This window comes from Thamnophis elegans, chromosome 13 (assembly GCF_009769535.1).
Source record: "Thamnophis elegans isolate rThaEle1 chromosome 13, rThaEle1.pri, whole genome shotgun sequence".
In the NCBI taxonomy this organism is placed as follows: domain Eukaryota; kingdom Metazoa; phylum Chordata; class Lepidosauria; order Squamata; family Colubridae; genus Thamnophis; species Thamnophis elegans.
This window is the reverse complement of record NC_045553.1, coordinates 10,795,189-10,815,021: the sequence shown is the minus strand read 5'-3', so window position 1 is coordinate 10,815,021 and position 19,833 is coordinate 10,795,189. Positions and strand designations below refer to the sequence as shown.

The 19,833-nt window shown below is 47.1% G+C and overlaps 1 protein-coding gene and 1 long non-coding RNA gene across 11 annotated transcripts in view; one reads left to right on the top strand and one right to left on the bottom strand.

The window, feature by feature from the left end:
- Positions 1 to 19,833, top strand: part of FBRSL1 (fibrosin like 1) — a 592,776-nt gene that overhangs the window by 442,363 nt on the left and 130,580 nt on the right. For 8 of the 10 annotated variants that reach the window (XM_032229090.1, XM_032229085.1, XM_032229094.1 and 5 more), the window contains one exon: positions 19,226 to 19,279. The exons of the other annotated variants lie outside the window; for them this stretch is intronic. In XM_032229090.1, coding sequence (XP_032084981.1) covers positions 19,226 to 19,279 — 54 coding nt within the window. The remainder of the gene's footprint in view (positions 1 to 19,225; positions 19,280 to 19,833) is intronic. 10 annotated transcript variants of the gene reach the window in all.
- LOC116516539 lies at positions 11,444 to 17,669 on the bottom strand. Its single transcript, XR_004256367.1, has 3 exons — positions 17,610 to 17,669; positions 16,685 to 16,824; positions 11,444 to 11,674 (listed from the first exon to the last, which is right to left on the bottom strand). It is a non-coding gene; the product is annotated as an uncharacterized LOC116516539 (long non-coding RNA).

Sequence of the window (19,833 nt, the reverse complement as noted above, 5' to 3'; positions counted from 1 at the left end):
AGAGAGATGAAAATAGAGGGTGATGGATGGACAGATAGTAGGTAGGTTGGTAGACAAAAGAGATGATGGATGATGGATATAAGACAGAGAGAGAAAGAGAAGAAAAAAGAGGATATGGATGAATGGAGAGATGGTAGGTAGGTAGTAGGTAGGTAGGTAGTAGGTAGGTAGGTAGGTAGTAGGTAGGTAGGTGGGTAGAAAGGCAGGCATGCAGGCAGGCAGCAGACAGACAGACAGATAGATGAAAAGGTGGATTGATGGATGGACGGATGGATGGATGGATGGATGGATGGATGGAGATAAAATAGAAAAAAATGATTCAGACAGATAGATAGATGAAGATATGATAGATGGGGAGGAAGAGAGGATGATGGACAGAAATAGATGATAGACAGACAGACAGAATAGATTTTCTTGATTTCCTCAAAGCCATGTATAATCCTCCCCTCTCCCCTCTACCCGTATATATTTTAATAAGTTGCAGACGAAGGGCAGCATGACAGTTATTACAAGCTTCTGCCTGAAGCCAGCTGTAAGGAACCGGGTTTTGGCCCAGGGGCGAAGAAGGGGAACAGCTCTTCATATTCTTCCCTTCACACATGCCTTCCTCCGCTGCCAAGATTCATCCTTTTTAAAAAAAAATTCCCCCAATAAAAGGCACTTCCTGCAGAGCCTCCTTAGAGGACCAGGCTGATCTCTTTTGATGTTTGTATTTACAGTTGGTCTCTCTCTCTCTTTCTCTCTTTCGCTCTCTCTCTCTCCACACACACACACAATACACACAGCTGGATGTCGTCTGAGTGATTCCTTCTTCTCCATCATCCCCTCTTCTTCCTGCAAAACTCATTTCTGCAGTTAGAGCCCCAGGCCCTCCCCCCCCTCTCTCTCTCTCACACACACACACACTTAGGCAGGGCAATCTCTTTAGCAGACCTCAAGGAGGCTGGGTCATCCAGGAAACCTCTGGAGCATCGGTCAACAACTGGTGGTCCGAGAGAAAATTTGGTGGTCCCCAGAAAAATTATTTGCCTTTTATTAGATTGCACTCAATCAGGGTCCTCAAACTACGGCCACTGGGACAGATACGTGCAATGAACGCTTGTGTTGCTGCAGAGAGTCTCCCCCTTGGGGGTCTTTTTGTGCGGGTCGGAGGGGGGCAGAAATTCTGATTTGGCAGCTGCCCAGCAAGGGCTAAGCAACCCACTGCAAACACACCCATCCAGAAGAGACTGGACAGTCATTGTCTGAAATGGCATAGGGCCATGATGGCGAACCTTTGGCACGCATGGCAGAGGTGGCCTGCAGGCACGTGTGCCATCGCCAGCTGCTCTTCTAGTTTCCAACACACACTTGCACGCTGACCAGCTGGTCTTTGCGTGTGCCGGAACGCTGGAAACTCAGGTGGCTGGCACTCCGGTGCATCCGCATTCTGGTTTGGACATTCGGTGCCAAAAAGTTTTGCCATCAGTGGTATAGGGTCTCCTGCTTGAGTAGAGGGTTGGACTAGAAGACCTTCAAGATCCCTTCCAACTCTGTTATTCTGTTTTCCTCCCTTCCTCCCTCCCTCCCTTCCTTCCTTCCTTATCACTGGAAGTTTTAAGAAGAGACTGGATAGCTATTTGTCTGAAATGGTATAGGGCAGTGGTTCTCACCTGTGCTCGGGACCCCTTTGGGGGTTGAATGAGCCTTTCACAGGGGTCACCTAAGACCATTGGAAAACACACATTTCCAAAAAAAATATGGAAAAGATAAAATAATCTTATGGTTGGGGGTCACCACAACATGAGGAACTGTATTAAAGCTCACGGCATTAGGAAGGTTGAGACCCACTGGTATAGGGTCTCCTGCTTGAGCAGGGGTTGGACTAGAAGACCTCCAAGGTCCCTTCCAACTCTGTTATTCTGCTACCCTTCTGCTATTCTGCTACTTCCCCGTGTGCTAGAGGCCTTTGCCAAGAGAAGCTGGCTGTCCTTGCGGCTGGGGGAGGGGTCGCCTCCCCTCTTTTCCCCTCCCCTCTTCGCGCCCCACGCCGGCACGCGCGAGCCACCCACCGCCTTTCCCCCTCCCCTCCCCGCGGGCGCCAGGTTGCAAAGCGCTTCCCTCCTCTTCCCAACCCAGGGGGACAAAGCTGTAGGCGGGGGTGAGGATGAGGAGTAGGGGAAAGGGAGAGGGGGGGCTGGCTCCTGCCCCCATCACCTCCCCACCACGCCTGTCCCCTTCCCCCACCGTTCACCCCCAGCTCCCAAAGCCGAACAGATCGGCTTTCTTGGCTGGATTAGTCGCGCCTAGTCTCAAAGCCCCCCCCCTCTTTCTCTCTCTCTGTCTCCCCCCCACCTCTCTCTCTCTCTCTCTCCCCAATCCCCGCTTCTCCCTCTCGCTCGCTCGGCTTACATACATTTCAGTCCGTCGCCGCCGCCGGGAAACGGAGCGCAAGCTTCGCTTTAAGAAGGCATTAGCAGGAGCGGAGAGGGGGGAGCGCGGAAGGAAGGAAAATAGAGGGAGGTGGGCAACGGAGCCCGGATCGCGCCTGGGCGTGTTGCCTCTGCCTTTGGGGTGGGCAGGAAGAAAAGAAGGGGGGGCAAAGAAAAAGCTAGCCAAGCACTCAAACGGCCACTTCACCCCGCGGGCTCGGGGTTTCCAGCGGCTCTCTCCTTCTTCCCTTCCTTTCTTTTCTTTTTTTCTCTCCTTCCTTTCTTTCCTCCCCTTTCCCTCCTTTCTTTCCTCCCCTTTCCCTCCTTCCTTTCTTTTCCCCCCTTCCTTCCTTCCTTCCTTCCTTCCTTTTTTTCTTCCCATGGTTGGGAATGATGGCTTCCAAGAAGACTTGAACAAAGGGCCAGCGCGGCGGGAAGGCAGGCCGAGCCCAGGGCCGGCGCTGGAGGAGCGGCGGGGCCAAGGCCAGCGCGCCCCGGGCACGGAGGGTGCCGCGCTGCCGCCGCCGCTGGGGGAGGGCAAAGCCGCGCTGGCTGCCGCCTCCTCCTCCTCTTCCTCCTCCTAGTCCTCGCCTGCTCGCTCTCCACCGCGGACTTCCCCAGCCTCTTCTCCAGCCAGGCGGCCCCGGCGATGCCGCGGCCCGCAGAAAGCGGGGTGCCCGGGGGTGCCAGCTCAGGAGCGCTAGCTAGCCGGGGATTGGGGACCCCGAAGAGAGGAAGAGGAGGCGTCCGCGACCACCACCACCCCCATTCTGGGGGAAGGAAACTTATTGTGCTTCGTCTTGGGGAAGGGTCTCCTAGCCCCTGCGCTTGGAAGGAAGCATCGTCCGGCCTCGCCAAGCGTGCCAAGAGGGCACAAAAAAACAGGCGCCCCTGCCCTTCTCCTGCTTTTCGGATCCTCCTCCGGCTTGGGAAGGGCGGCGGAGCGGGTGGGAGCCGGAGCAGCTGAGCCATCGGGACTGGCGAGGCTTCCCCTCCGCCGTCGGATGCGTCTCTTCGCTTCGCTCTGCCCTTGGCAGCTCCGGGCCGGGGCGCTTGCCTGCCTCCTTTCCCCGCTTTGTGGATTATCGCTTCTCTGTTGCTGGTGGGGGTGGTGAGTCGGCCGCTGCCCGAGGGACCCGCCGCCCGCTTGGACGCCTGCAAGAAGGGCCGGCGGCACGGACAGCCTCCGGGTGAGTAAGGGCGTGGAAGGGAAGGCGCGTTCAGACGTGCCCGAGCCGACACGCGTTTGGGGGTCTGTTTCCCGCGGGGCAACGGAGCCAAGAGGTGCCAGGGCCGGAAGAGAATTAGATTAGAATTGGAATTAGAATAGAATAGAATAAAGAATTAGAAATAGAATAGAATAAAGAGTTACGAATTGAATTGAATTCTTTATTGGCCAAGTGTGATTGGACACACAAGGAATTTGCCTTTGGTGCAGATCCTGTCACTGTACATAAAAAGACAAGATACATTCGTCAAGAATCATCAGGTACAACACTTAGTGATAGTCATAGGGTACAAATAAGCAATCAGGAAACATATCAATACAAATCAGAAGGATACAAAGCCACAAAGTTAGAGTCCTGCAGTCCTAAATGGGAGGAGATGGGTGATAGGAACGATGAGAAGACTAATAGTAATGCAGCCTTAGTGAATGGTTTGAGAGTGTTGAGGGGATTATTTGCTTAGCAGAGTGATGGCCTTGGGGGGGGGGGAGGGGAGACTGGTTTCTTGGTGTCTAGTTGTCTTGGTGTGCAGGGCCCTATAGTCTCATTTTGGGGTAGGAGTTGAAGCAATTGATGTCCAGGATGTGAGAGGTCTGTAATATTTCAAATCCCTCTTTTTGGACTCATGCAGTACGCTTAATGTGCAGGGCAGGGGGGCTTTCTGCCCTGCTGGGGATGATGGGCGGATTAGTCCAGGTTGGGAAAGGACCCTCGTGCCACCCTTGAATGCAAAGCTAGAGTTGGCTTAATTATCCCCCCTTCTTGGGCTTCCAAAGGTTCCCTGTAGTTTCCTCCAGCACCTTCTCTCCCTTCCCATCAATCTCCTTGCAGAAAAAAGGTTCCAGGTGCCCCTTGAATGCCTTTCTTGTTTGTTTTGTTTTGTTTTAATCGCGCCCGTGTGTGTGGGTGTGTGTGTGTGCGGTGTGTGTGTGTGGTGTGCCGCGCCTGTGTGTGTGGTGTGTGTGTGTGTGTTGTGGTGTGTTCAGAGAAAGAAGGGAATGAATCCATTAGGGATTTTAATCCACTTTGGTTGCACGGGTGGCAAACGAAATTCAGACATTCCCTTTTCAGCCTTGCAATTCCGTCCCGAATCTTTCAGTATATGTCCACTTAGAGCATATGCACCCAAGGCAAATTGCCTTGTGTGTCCAATCACACTTGCCAAGAGGAATTATAGCCTCTTGCTATCCAAAAAAATAGAAGGTTTTTTTTTCTTTCTCCTCTCGTCTCCTTGCTTCTTCTCCTCCCTCCTCCTGCCCAAGGAGAAGGAAAATATATTAATGGCTTGAGAGAGAGAAAGACAGAGAGCTAGATTTTCCAGAGGCTGGGTGCTGCCAAGAACTGACACCGTGAAACACCCTCCCCCTCACACCAAAGGAGAGGTGATTGGCAAACCCAATTGAATGGTTGTTTTGACGAGTGAGATTTATTTCCTTGGAAATAGGTTTCTTTGGAAGCCTGCCCTGCTCTTTCTATTCTCGGCAGTGTCAACTTCCCAGAAAGTTTTCTTGGAAAGGGAGTTTTATTTTATTTTATTTTATTTTTTTGCAATTTTAAGCCCATCGGATTTGTTGACTTTCTAGGAAGGGGTGGGAGGGTCCCTCGCCCTCCCTCCCAGGCACCCCACGGCACTTCACATGCGTGGGTGAGCCAGGAGTGGAGCCATTCTTCAAACCGTTTTGCGTTGCACGCCTGTGCCTCTTGCACACACAGGAGGACATGCTGCCGAAGTGTCAACTGGATTGGAGTCCAGTTCGGCCACATGTGGAAGGATAATAAGATTAAAACTGCTTTCAATCTTAAGCGTGGCCCAAACAGGATATTGTGTAGAAATGGAAGGAGCTGCAACTATTAAGAGCTTGTAAAACTGACTTGGAGAAGGAGAAGAAGAAGAAAACTGGGCATATTTCGCATGTGGCTCCAGCTGGGATTGTTGGGTCCCCTGTTTTAGCTATCAGAATTTATTTTTATTTTAATTTTTTGCTCTTAAAGCAGGAAAGAAGGAGAACTGGAGAGGAGTGGATGGGATCCTTGGCAGAGGGTAAATAACAGCTGCTTAATTTGCAAGAATAGCTACAGAAGTAAACCGAGATAAACAATAAAATGAAATAAAAGCCCAGGCAAACAAGCAAAAGGGCCAACAATGAAGCCGTTGTTTCTATCTGCTTTCATCCAGTCGGGCTTTTTCCCTTCTCTTTATCTGTTGCTTTCCTTAGGTGCAGTTCCGTTGTGTGTAAACATTCGTGGCTGCTCTGTTGGCTCCATTTTATTTTTATTTTATTTTATTTTAGCAAAAGCAGCATTGTGTTGGAGTTCTGGTGGATAAGAGTTGCATTCATCCCAGTGCCAAGTTCAAAGAAGCTTCTGATCAGCAAGTAACTGAAACATAATATTTTGACTGAGATCCCTTAAGCTAAAGCAGCTGGGACTCTCCTTACTTTCTCGGTTTAGTTTTATTTGTCATTTCTTCCTCTTGGGTGGGGTTTTAATTCAGGAAAGAGAAGGGGGGAAACCCGCAGTTAGCCTAAACTAATTGTTTAAAAATGGTCTTTAGAGAATAGTCCAGTGTAACTGATATTGTTGTTTGGCCCAGCAAAACATTGTCAAGAAACCTTCCGAAGATCTGTAGGTTGCATTTGTAAAAGAGAGGGGAAAAACAACCATTCTAGGCCCTGTTAGGAAGGCTTGTCTTTCTCTTCTTCTCACTATCCAGTTCCGTTTGACAGCAACATTTTGAATCCATTAGACTGCCAAAAGGGCAAAATGTATGGCATGGAGGGTATTCCGCTTTGCGTCGTGTGCAAAATAAGACTGGAAAGAAAATGGTGTGATTTGAAGAAGAGCATGTCAGAGTCAAAAGGCCCCCAAGAGCCTTCCCTGCCAAGATGAAACAATGATAAAGGAATAAGTAAGCGAGAGATTTTAAACGTATACTACATTATATGGAGCATTGTGACTCTCAAATATATAGAGGAGAGAGAGACAGAGAAGGAGAGAGAAGAAAGAAAAAGAGGGAGAGAGAGAAAGAGGGAGAGAAAAGGGGGGGAGAGAGAGAAAAGGAGAGAGAGACAGACAGAGAAGGAGAGAGGGAAAGAAGGAGAGAGAGAGAAAGAAGGAGAAAGGAAGTGAGAGAGAAAAGGGGGGAAGGGAAAGGGAGAAAGGAGAGAGAAAGAGAGCAAGAGAGAGAGGAGAAACGTACAAAGCCAATAAAGAATATTGTATTGTATTAAAGGGGAGAAGAGAGAGACTTTACTTCCAGAGATTGTTTAGAACTGCAATGGGGTTTTTTTCCCCCATGCAAATCCTTGGACCTCCTCCTTTCCAAAACAGGCTGATAGGTTTTATTATCTATTCTCACTAGAAAGTTGATCTCAAGCTAAGGATCTTACTCAGCAGCACAATATCCCTTGCCTGTCCTCATGTCTAAAGAGTTAAAACCTCTGCTCACCATTTTACTCCGGTGGTTTATGTTTATGCATTAAATCCGATTTCTCGGCATGTAGACTCTCAAGGCAAAGTGTGTGTGTGTGGGGGGGGGGGGAAAACCGCTTACAAATGTTAAAACTCTCCACTGGTTCCCCCCCCAACCTCCTGGTGTCCCTGATCCTTTTTTCTAAGCAACCAGCCTAAAATCCCTGCCCTGTTTTATTAACTTCCTGTGAAGGAACAGGTATTTTAAACTTTTACTGCTTTATGAATTTTCCCATTCAGGTAAATAATATGATCCATTCAGTTTTAGGCTATACTTTGTACGCTCTGAAGGGCCTTGGGAAGTTGGCAGAAAGATATTATCCTCCGTTCATCTCCCTTTTAAATCCGGATTTTGTCAATGCGCCCTGATGTTTCTTGTCAAAAAAAAAATCAGAGTCTTTTATTACGGTCATAGATCAGGAAAGATAGACATTGTGCATTTGCTCACTTTCAAGGAAACAGCAGGAGAGAGAAGCTATTTTGCAATTCTCTGGCTACGAAAAGGAGCTTTGATTTAATGGTAGGCAATTTTGCATGAAAAATTAAAAAAAAAATACTTTTTTGGCCCTGACTGAATAGGAGATGGAGAAAGAACAGGAAATCAGGGCTCTCGTGTGCAGCAAAAACCCCTCGGTGGAATGAGATTGATTTATATTAAAATGTGACGAAGGAGAGGTTGCCAGAAGAGTCTTGATTGGTATCTTAGCCCTGGCTAAGAAATAAGTTCTTCTCAGCTTTTTTTCCCATCCTTGAAGGTAATGAATTTTTGGGACAGGGCCTCCAAGGTCTTAGCCAAGAGGCCACCTCAAGCTTTGTTCTTCTCTTGCCACACATCTCATCTATCTTGAAGGTCTTCTTAGTAAGACCACACATGGAATACTGCAACCACGTTCTGGTCACCAGAAGAGGTTGAGAGTCTGGAAAGAGTGCAGAGAAGATCAACAAGAATGAATAGGAGGTTGAAACATACAAAGAACAGTTGCAGGAATTAGGTATGTCTAATCTCATGAAAAGAAGGACCAGGGGGAACATAGAATAGAATAGAAGAACAGAATTGGAAGGGACCTTGGAGGTCTTCTAGTCCAACCCCTGCTTAGGCAGGAAACCCTACACCACGTCAGACAAATGGTTATCCAAACTCTTCTTAAAAACTTGCAGTGTTGGAGAACCCACAAATTCTGGAGGTCAGTTGTTCCACTGATTGTTCTCACTGTCAGAAAATTCCTCCTTAGTTCTAAGTTGCTTCTCTCCTTGATTAGTTTCCATCCTTTGCGTCTTGTCCTGCCCTAAGGTGCTTTGGAGAACAGGGTGACCCTCTCTTCTTTGTGTCAACCCTTCAAATATTGGATCATTGCTATCATGTCACTCATAGTCCTTCTTTTCATCAAACTAGACATACCCATTCCTGCAACCGTTCTTCATTTGTTTTAGCCTCCAGTCCCCTAATCCTCTTGGTGGCTCTTCTCAGCACTCTTTCTAGAGTTCCACATCTTTTTTACATCATGGTGACCAAACCTGGATGCAGTATTCCAAGGGTGGCCTTACCCAGGCCTTATAAAGTGGTGCAGTCTTCCAATGTTTGATGCAGTCTTCCAATGTTTGAGAACCTCCAACAAAGATGAGGGGGGTCAAACTATTTTCCAAAGCACCAAAAAGCGAGACAAAAACAATAGTTGGGAAATAACCAAGGAGAGAAGCAACCTAGAACTAAGGAGACATTTTCCTAATTGTGAGAGCAATTGACTAGTGGAACAAAAGTTGCCTTCAGAAGTTATGGAAGCTCCATCACTGGACGCTTTCAAAAAGAGACCAGCAAACCATTTGTCTGAAATGATATAGGATCTCCTGCTCTGCTCAAGCAGAGGGTGGGACTAGAAGACCACCAATGTCCCTCCCAACTCTTTATTATTCTGTATTCCTTGTTGTTATCCCATTGAGGTATAAGGGTGGAGATCTCCTTGCCAACCCTGTGTGGCTGTTACAGATACGTTCTTCGTTCTTGCCGGCACTCGTTGGGTGCAATGAGTCTCTGTAAGCCCTCAAAATAGTTGGCCATCAGGTTCTTTGCAACATGGACATTGTTGTCTTTCCTCTTCCTTCCAACTCATTACCTATGAGCTGTTTCTCACCACCCTTTGCAGGAGATCTTATGTTCTTCTTTGCAACCTGGACATTGTTGTCTTCTCCTCTTCCTTCCAGCTCATTAACCATGGGCTACTTCTCACCATTCTTTGCAGGAGATTCTATTTTTGTGTTCTGCCTTCACACACCAGGCAGGTGCAATATAAATACCACAAAAAGGGTGTAGCTCCTTTTTTCCCCAAGCCAGAAGTGAAGTGCAATGTGTCAGCATTCCAAATATCAAGCAGAATTAAATCAGAGTCCAAGGCAGAGCTATCCTTAAAGTTCCGATTTAATAAAACAGACATGTTGGCATCGTGCTATGGAATCCCAATTCTGAAACTTCCTGGGATTCCACCCAGTTGAAAATTCTAATCTTGTCCCCACACCCACAAATCCATCACATGGTCCAATCCTCTTCTTCCTCACTGGCATCTCCACCCAGCTGGTTCCGGTCAGGTGCAGAGACAAAGAACTACCTTGAGCTTCTAGAAAGGAATTTTTTATTTTGAAAACAACACATTCTACCCTCTCCCTTAATGAGAGTGTGGCAGGCCAAAGATTCTTAAAGGAACCGCTGCAGACCTGACACAATGAGTGTGTGGCCAAGAGCCAACTTTGCAGATGGGTTTGATAGCATGGGAACCTGTCAAGGCACCAATGGTGCTTTTGAGGATCCATCAAATCAGTCTTATCCTCATTTTCTGGTAGTTAGATACTTTCTACTGTGGACTCCTTGGTGCTTTTTAAGCTTGGTGTTTTTTCTGGCAGACATTTCATGACCCAACTAGGTAACATCATCAGTGCTTAGGACAGAGTGGGGTTTGCTCTCTTTTTATATATTAGTGGCTTGCCCCGTCAGTGTTGATGGGAGTGTTTATTACTGATTGGGCTGTTGTTTATTATTGACTCAGTTGAGGTGCTGTATTGGGGTATAAACAGAGAGAAAATGCCATTCCTTTCTAGCACTGATGAGGTTACCTAGTTCGGTCATGAAACATTTGCATGGAAACCACCAAGCTCAGAGATTACCAAGGACACCATAATTGTCCTCTTCCCCTCCTCCTCTATTCAACAGACCCCATTCCCTTCTAGCAGGGATTCTACTTAATAGGGTCTTGAAATGTCTTCAAGAATGCAACTAAATTCAGAGAGCACCAAGAACCCAACAGTCCTCCTCCTCCTCTCCACAAACCCCACTCCCTTCTATCACTGATGATGTTCCCAAGTAGGGTCATGAAATGTCTGAAAGAAAGCAACCAAGCTCAGAGAGCACCAAGGACTCCATAATCCTCATCTTCCTCTACTCTGCAAACCTCCACTCCCTTCTATCACTGAGGATGTTACCTAGTTGGGTCATGAAACTCTGCATGGAAATCACCAGGCCCAGAGATCACCAGGGGACCCCACACTTCTCCCCTTCTCCATTCAACAGATCCCATTCCCTTCTATCACTGATGATGCTACCTAGTTGGGCCATGAACTATCTGCTCAAAAACCAACAAGTTTGGAGAGCACAAGAACGTCACAGTTCAGCCGTGAGCTACAAATATTCTCTTTCATCAGATTCCCTCTGGATGGTTGTCATTAGTTGTGAAGACTTGTCCGACCCATCGTGACCCCATGGACAACGTTCCTCCAGGCCTTCCTCTGGAATCCATTTAAGCTCACGCCGACTGTTCAGTGACTCCATCCAGCCACCTCCTTCTGTCACCCCCTTCTTCTTTTGCCCTCCATCATTCCCAGCATGAGGCTCTTCTTCAGGGAGTCCTTCCTTCTGATTTGGTGGCCAAAGTCTTTGAGTTTCTCTTCAGGATCTGGCTTTCTAAAGAGCACTCAGGGTTGATCTCCTCTAGGACTGACCGGTTGGATCATTCTCCGGATGGACACATGGTCATTTCTAAGCTCTTACGATTATAAATATGAACAATTGACTAAAAGATGCAATCTATTGATTCACTCAACCCTGAACCAGATCCTCCTCATTCCAAAAGGCCATCCACTATGACTTTTCCTCCTGCCAAAGGTCCACGTGAAGTTTAATGGCCAAGAAAGTCATTCAGAAGCCAGAGTTAAGCCACAGATGCTGATACCCAAAGCCTTGTGATATCTCTCTCTCTATCTCTCTCTCTCTCTCCCTCCCTCCCTCCCTCTCTCTCTCTCTCTCTCCCTCCCTCCCTCCCTCTCTCTCTCTCCTCTCCTCTCTCTCTCTCTTCCCGCTCGGGGTTTAAAAGAGTCCTACTAAACCACCAGATTTGTTGCTTGCCCGTGCAGAGAAAAAAAATATTAAACCCCGCTTACCAGTTTCAATCATATGCCCATCTATTGTTGACTGAAAAGGAAAAGTCGCTGTTTATTTTTCCTGGACTTTCTTTTTAACGCTTCGGTGAAAAACCTGTCAGTCAGGTATTCGTCGGAAGGATCGGCCCAAAGCAGCTTCCAAGCCTGAACGATTTGTAAAAAATTTAATGAGGAGAGAGAAAGAGAGGGAGGGAGGGAGGATTCTTCGGTTTAAAAAAAATATCTGGCCTTTACAGGAAGTAGCTGTGTTTTGAAATATGCCTTTTGAAACCTGACTGTAGTTATATCATGGTGACTGGGAAGAATGTGGAATTGTAAGAAAAGGTGGTGTTTGTTTGTGTGTGGGTGTGTGTGTGTGTGGGTGTGTGTGTGTGTGTGTGTTTGTTTGCCAAAGGCTTGATTGGTGCCTTAAGTGAGATTATAGTCTGCTTTATTTCCTAAAATTCTCCCAAGATGGCCAAGTGACCAACCTCTTAATTCTGGGTGGGAGGCATGCTAACCAGGGCTATAAAAGATTACAAGCTTATTCTACCTGCCATCTCAGCTTTCCTGTCCTTGCTTCATTTTACCAACTCCAGCTAGAGCCAATAAATAAAATAAAACATTTGCAAGAAAACTTGCAAAGTTTTTATTATAAGAGGGAGAGAGAGATTTGCATTTAACCTTCTAAGCCTACCTCCAAGTTTCTGTGGTTTGTTTCTGCAATATAGTGGATTGATTTAAATCGACTCCCCAAAGTTTTTTTTAAAAGGGAGAGAGAGAGAGAGGGAGAGGGAGGGATGGGAGAGGAGAGAGAGAGAGAGAGAGAAACAGACAGAAAGAGAGAGGGAGGGAGGGAGAGAGAGAGAAGAGAGAGAGAGAGGAGAGGAGAGGAGGAGGAGGGAGGAGGAGAGAGAGAGAGAGAGGGGGGAGGAGGAGAGGAGAGAGGAGAGAGAGAGAGAGAGAGAGGAGAGAGAGAGAGAGAGAGAGAACTGGCACAAAGTCACCAACAGGCTTTCATGTCTAGTGGGGACTAGAATTCCCAGTTGCCTGGCAAGTGGCCTAAAGTCACCCAGCCAGCTTTTTCAGGCCTAGGATGGAACTAGAACTCCCAGTCTCCTGGCATCCAAAGTCACCAAGCCAGCTTTCACAGCTAAGATGGGACTAGAACTCACCCATCTCCCACTTTCTAGCCTGGTACCTTCGCCACTAAAACCAAACTGGTATTAGAATAGAAATAGAAATAGAAATAGAAAAATAGAAATACAAATACAAATAGCAATAAAATAACAGAGTTGGAAGGGACCTTGGAGGTCTTCTAGTCCATCCCCCTGCCTAGGCAGGAAATCCTACACCACTTCAGACAAAGGGTTATCCAACATCTTCTTAAAGACTTCCAGTGTTGGAGCTTTCACAACTTCTGGAGGCAAGTTCTTCCACTGATTAATTGATCTTTGTTGTTGTTGTGAAGTTGTGTCCGACCCATCACGACCTCATGGACCGTTCTGCAGGCCTTCTTGTCTCTACCATCCTCTGGAGTCCACTGAAGCTCAGGCCTGCTGCTTCAGTGACTCCATCCAGCCACCTCCTTCTCTGCCATCCTCTTCTTTGCCCTCCATCATTCCCAGGGAGTCCTACCTTCTCATTAGGTGGCCAAAGTCTTTGAGTTTCCTCTTCAGGATCCAGCCTTCTAAAGAGCAGTCAGGGTGGATCCTCCTCTAAGGCGGTTTGATCGCCTTGCCATTGGATTCTAATCTGTGGAGACTTCAAGGGAAGAAATGCATTGCATAGAGACCACATGATGTTTGTCCAATGTGACTGCAGTCACACCGCCCCATGTACATTCCCTGTTCCCCCAGACTACACTGGGAAAGGATATTCAAAGTTTTCAACATTTGCATTAAGAAGGCGTTGTCGTGAATGTTATCCTGTGTCTAGATCTGTTAGGCGCTGTTGTGTTTGGCTTCTCCAAGAGAACAATAATAAAAAAATAAATGCTAGGGCTATTGCAGTACAGTAGTTATGATTTGACACCCCTGCTTCAAAGGTGTATAGAAACCAGCCAATCACCAGAAGAAAGAGCTGTAAAATACGTCAGCAACTAGCAGAAAGGGGGGGGGGGGAAGGGACTTTCATCCTACTGCTGATCTTTTTTTTCTAGAAGCGATCAATAAACTTTGTTGACAGAAATAACAGAATGGAGGGCCTGGAAAAAAAAAAGAGCCTGTCTGTTTTTCTTTTCTTTTTAATGGGGATTTATTTTCGTTTAAAAAGGCAGCATCGCTTTCGGAAGTAGCAGGCTGACCCTGCTGGGGCTGGTGACAAGGTTAGCATCCTCCCCATTCCTCCTTTTTCTATAGAGGTGTGGAAAACTGGCTCTGGGCTGGCTGACCCAAATTTGCTCTTCCAGCCACAATTTTTCGAAAGCCAACAGAAGACAAGGAATCGGATAACCTTGTATGCCATCTTGTGGCTTCTGAAGAACATGGCGTTATCATCATCATCATCATTATCATGGTTTGTCACGCAGTCAGATGTTCAGACTAGCATTTGGCATTTGGGCCCACCTCTGGAGTCCTTCCCAAAGACCCCGAGATAGGCAGATGGGGTTGTTGGATGGTGTTAGAACTGTAAGGATGTCAGCTGTCCAAGCGGAGCTGCCTTTCGCAATTGACGGGTAGTGAATGTGTCAATGTCGACAGCGTTCAACTGGTGCTCCAGATGTTTTGGGATGGCCCCCAGGGGGCCTATTACCAGTGGTGGTACCTTTGCTTTCTTGTGCCATTGTCATTCCGCTTCGGGTCCTTTATTATTGCAGGCGCGACCGTGTGAAACTGACGCTGCCAGTTCTTTGGCGGTGTTGGCTGTCATTCGCATCCGTTCTTGCCAAGGACTAGCGTGTTCATAATTTATTGGTGTAGTAAATACGTGGGGTCCAAGCAATGTGGCCTTTTGTGCAATTGACAGATGGATGTTTCTGTCATTGCACAGATTTTCCAAGGGCTGTCCAAGACTTTTTGGTATGGCACTCAGTGTGCCGATCACACCGGGACAAGATCACACTGGTTGATGCCAAAAACCTTTCACTTTTAATTTTCAGATTTTGATACTTAGGGATCTTCTCCAATTCTCTGTCCCGGGGAGTCTACTGTCCCTGGTATTGCCATACCTCCACCTCCTCCTTCTCTCTCCTCCTCCTCTTCTCTTCTTCTCCTCCTTCTCTCCTCCTCCTCCTTCTCCCTCCTCCTCCTTCTTCTCCTTTTCCTTCTTCTCTCGCCTCCTCCTTCTCTCCTCCTTTTCCTTCTTGTCTCTTCTCTCCTCCTCCTTTCTTCTTTTCTCTTCTTCTCTTCCTCCTCCTTTTCCTTCTTCTCCTTCTTCTCCTCCTCTCTTCTCTTCCTCACCTCCTCTCTCTTCATTCTCTCCTCCTTTTCCTTCTTTTTCCCCCTCCTCCTCCTCTTTCCTCCTCCTCCTCCTCCTCCACCTCCTGGCCTGGGTAGCCTTGAAAATTGTATTCATTTAATGCAAGTGCCGAAAACCCTCAGTGATTTACAGCACCGCAGCAAAACAATTAAGCGTATAGTTCTTCTCCTGTTGTGACTCTGCCCCTGTCTATGCAGTGTTAATGATTATAATTTCTCTTCCTCCTTCATTATGCTATGAGTTGACGTTAACCAGAAGCGAGATGCAAGAAAACTGGAAGCTAACAGGCTTGGCTGAGCGGGATGGAAATGGTTTTTATAAAACAAACTGGAAAACAATGAGCATCCAAGGGGCAAAAATGATCTACACCAGTGTTGGTGAACCTTTTCGGCATGGTGTTCCAAAACAGGAGTGCACACGCAAGAGCATTGTACAGAGCAGTTCCCTGGCACTCATGTGCACACCATGAAGCTAAGCTTCCAGTTTCCGGCACACATTCATGCGTGAAGACCATCTGGCCAGCACGCATGCGCACGCTGGAAACCACAAACTCAGCTCCCCGGCACGCTCATGTACACCAGGAACCTGATTTTCCATTTTCCAGTGCTCCTGCATGCGCAAAGACCAGCTGGCCGGTGCACCAAAACTCGGGAAGAGCAATGGGCAACTGCTGGCATGCCCAGAGGGATGGTTCTCCATGCCCCCTGTGGCACGCATGCCATTCAGTTCGGTCTGTACATGATGAAGTTGCTTCCAAAGGTAGGGTCCTTCCTTACGCCCCTGGCCATCAGAAGAAGTTCATGTACAGATCGCCCTCGACTTATGACAGTTCAGTTAGTGACCATTCAAAGTGACAACAGCACTGGAAAAAGGAACGGAGACTCTAGAAAGAGTGCAGAGAAGAGCAACAAGGAGGATTAGGGGACTGGAGACTAAAACATAGGAAGAACAGTTGCAGGAACTGGGGATGGCTAGTTTAATAGAAAGAAGGAGTAGGCGAGACATGATAGCAGTCTTCTAATATCTCAGGGGTTGCCCCAAAGAAGAGGGAGTCAAGCTATTCTCCGAAGCATCTGAGAGTTGAACAAGAAGCAATGAACTAAACTAATCAAGGAGAGAAGCAACTTAGAACTGAGGAGAAATTTCCTGACAGTGAGAACAATTAACCAGTGGAACAGCTTGGCTCTAGAAGTTGTGAATGCTCCAACACTGGAAGTCTTTAAGAAGATGTTGGATAGCATTTGTCTGAAACTGTATAGGGTTTCCTGCCTAGGCAGGGGGTTGGACTAGAAGACCTCCAAGGTCCCTTCCAACTCTGCTATTTTATTGTATTGTAAACTTACGGCTGTTTTTCACACTTAACAACCACTGCAGCATCCCTCATGCCATCACATGATCCAAATTCAGACGCTTGGCAACCGACTCACACTCAGGACGGCTGCAGTGTACACACTGCGATCCCTTTTTGTGACCCACTGCAGGGATTCACTTAACAACTGCCGCCAGGAAAGCAAGATTTTCTCAGAGAGTCAAGGTCACCTTACCCTGCACCTGGAGGGGCGTGACTGGGAGGCATGACCCATCTTGGATGGTGCCTGATTGGGCCATGGGATGGGCATGTGGGACTTTGTTTAGGTGGGGAACACCTGGAAGCTTTCAGATTCGGGTTTTCCCAGATGTGCCAATAGGGTCTCTAATAAAGTGGAACCTTAAGGAAATTCAAGCCTTGGAGTCGTCTTTCGTTGGGGGTCTTACCTGGAACCCCTGGCAGTTTTGTGTCACCCTTTTAAGATAACTCCGGGCTCCGTCCCTTCAACGCAGGAGACAAAAAGTGGAAAGGCAACAGCTTTATTAGGCGACGTACAGCTTTAAGCCGCATCTTCCAATGCCAAACACTGCAGAAAAAAATAATAATCTGTAAAAGTCACAATATGCTCAGCCTGGGGATTTTCCGAGAAGTCAACCCTTGGCTGCCTTCCCATGGTTTTCAAAATTAATTGCCTCCTCAGTTCAGGTAGGTTTAAAACCCATCCTGGAATCTAAGACCCGTTGAGCAAAAAGGGAGGCTATTTGTTAAAATCTGACTCCCCCCCCCCCGTCTCTCGATCTCTCTTTCCCTCTCTTTTCTCTCATCTCTCCTCTCTTTCTCTTTGTCTTTTCTCTCTGTCTCTCTTTTTTTCTTTCTGCCTTTCTCTCTCCTTTCTCTCTGTCTCTTTCTCTCCCTCTTTCCTTTCTCTCTCTCTCTCCCTCTGACTTTTCTCCCCCTCTCTGTCTTCTCTTTCTTCCTCTCTCTCTCTTTCTCTCCCCCCTCTCTGTATCTCCTCCTTTCTCTTTTTCTATTTCTCTATCCCTCCCTCTCTCTTTTCTCTCATCTCTCCCTTTCTCTGCTCTTTATCTCTCTCTCTCTGTCTCTTTCTTCTCTCTCTTTTTCTCTCTCTATCTCTCTTCTTGTTCTCACCTCTATCCTTTCTCTTTTCTTTCTTCTTCTCTCTCAACTTTTACCCTCTCTCGTCTCTTTCTTCCTCTCTTCCTCTTTCTCTCCCCCTCTCTCTGTATCGCCCCCCTCTCTTTCTCTCTCTCTCCTCTCTCCTTTCTCTTTCTCTCTGTGTCTTTCTCTGCCTCTCTCGTCTCTCTCTTCTCTCTCCCTCTCTCTATGTATCCCCCCTCTCTCTCCACCCACCCTGTGTCTCTTTTGTTGCGAAGTTGAAATCTACAGTCTGTTGTGAATGTAATGGGAACCCTGCCTGCAGAAAATGCCATTATTCATCTCATCCCCAGCTCATTTATTTTATCTGCCATAACAGTGATAAAGTAAGCGGCTTGGCATGGCCGATAAGCAGTGGAAACATCTTAGAGCTATTGGTAGAAAAAAAAAAGTTAAAGCAGATCTAAGTACGGAGAGATAGCGGAGAGGGAAAAAAGAGACCCAGGGTGCTGACAGGGCTTGCTGGCCAGCCCCCGCTGAGCCGCGAGTTAATAAAGATTTTAATGGAGAGGCCTCATTAGGATTAAGCAGACAATCTCTTATCTCAGATTTACACCAACAGGGATGGAGGGCCTGCACTCTTTGTTTCTAAACCTCTTTGCGGTGTTTGCTAAATAGCCCGTGGAAGAAGGTGGGGGGGGGAATCCTGTTGGAACTGGGCAGTCCTCTGCCCAAAAACCAGAGCAATTGACAAAAGACAGTTTGCAAAAGCTTCCCCCCCCCGCCCCCTCTGAAGTCCTGTAATGTTGTTTGTCTTTGGCTTAAAGCACCATGGGTTTGCAGGAGGGAAGGGAAAGGGGAAAGCAGCTGAAATACCCTCAGCCTTGCTGGCTGGGAATTGCCGCAGTTGTGGTTGTGTCTAGGGTTAGGGTTGTTTGAAATAGCTTCTGTTAACCCAGCACAGTCACACAATCCTAAATTGCATTAACAGAGGGATATAATCAAGACCAAGGGAGGTACTAATACCACTCTATAAAGCCTTAGTAAGCCACACCTAGAATCCTGCATCCAGTTTTGGTCACTCAGAGTATAAAAAAGATATGGAGACTCTAGAAAGAGTGCAGAGAAGAGCAACCAGGATGATGAGGGGACTGGAGGCTAAAACATACAATGAACGGTTGCAGGAACTGGGCATGGCTAGTCTAGTGATGAAAGGTACCAGGGGAGACTGGAGAGAAGTCTTCTAATATTTGAGGGGCTACCACAGAGAGGAGGGGGCTCCAGCTATTTTCCAAAGGCCAGACAAGGCATAATGGATGGAAACTGAACAAGGAGAGATTCAACCTAGAAAACAGGCTGTTTTTTGCTCATTTTTGCCCCCCCCCCAGCCCCCAGGAGCCTCCCAAGCCTATGCATGCTCTGTATTTTTCAAACAAACAAAACAAACAAGGCGTGCAGAGGGTTTGGGAGGCTTGCAGAGTGCAAAAACTTTTTTTTAAGTTTGCCTCTTCAAAATCTTGGTGCATCTTATACTCCGGTGCATCTTATAGTCCGAAAAATACAATATATCTTTTCATTATCACTTAGGGATGTACTCATTTTTTGTTGCCAGCAGTTTAGACATTCATGGCTGTGTGTTGCATTATTTTGAGGGGACGCCGCATTTACCCTGTTATACAAGCTGTATACCCACTACTTTACATTGTGGCCAAGTGTCATTTCTTCCGTGTTGTCACATGAAAAGGTATACTTAAATATTTACAAAATGTGAGGGGGTGTACTAACTTCTGTGATATACTGTATATATATATCTCCCTCGGATGATGCTAAAAGTGATTGTGAATGGACCTTTTTGTTTTGTCTGTCTGTAGAATTCAGCGGATCTGGAGTTACCTCATATCAGGAGCGGCTTGGTAGCCAACAAGGTACGGGATTATGGGTTACGTTACTCTCCAATGTGGCATCCAGGAAGCTTGTTTTGAGTTCGGAGTTTAGAGTTTCTTCCCCAAGCTAAATTGCTCTACTACTCTTGTCTTTTTTGTTTTGCCTCTTCTTCCTATGGTGCTTCTACGGGTAGTTCTCGACTTACAACCAAAATCCCTGTCACTAAGCAAGACGTCCGTCAAGTGAGTTTCGCCCCCATTGTGCGAACCTCTCTTGCCACAGTCCTTAAGCAAATCGTTGCAGGGGTTACGACAGTAGCCAGTTGTTAAACGAACCTGGCTTCCCCATTGACATGGTTTTTGTCACCAAAGAGTATCTCATGACCCCCTTGGCACTGCAACTGTCATAAATACGAGTCAGTTGCGAAGCTCCTAAATGGGGATGTCGCAACGGTTGTAAGTGTGGAAACGTGGTCATCACAGGCTCGCTTTTTTCAGTACCATTGTCATTTCGAACAGTCGCTAAATGAGCTGTCATACGTCGAGGGTTACCCATATGTATATCTGGCTTAGGACGGTCCCAATTTTCAAATTGA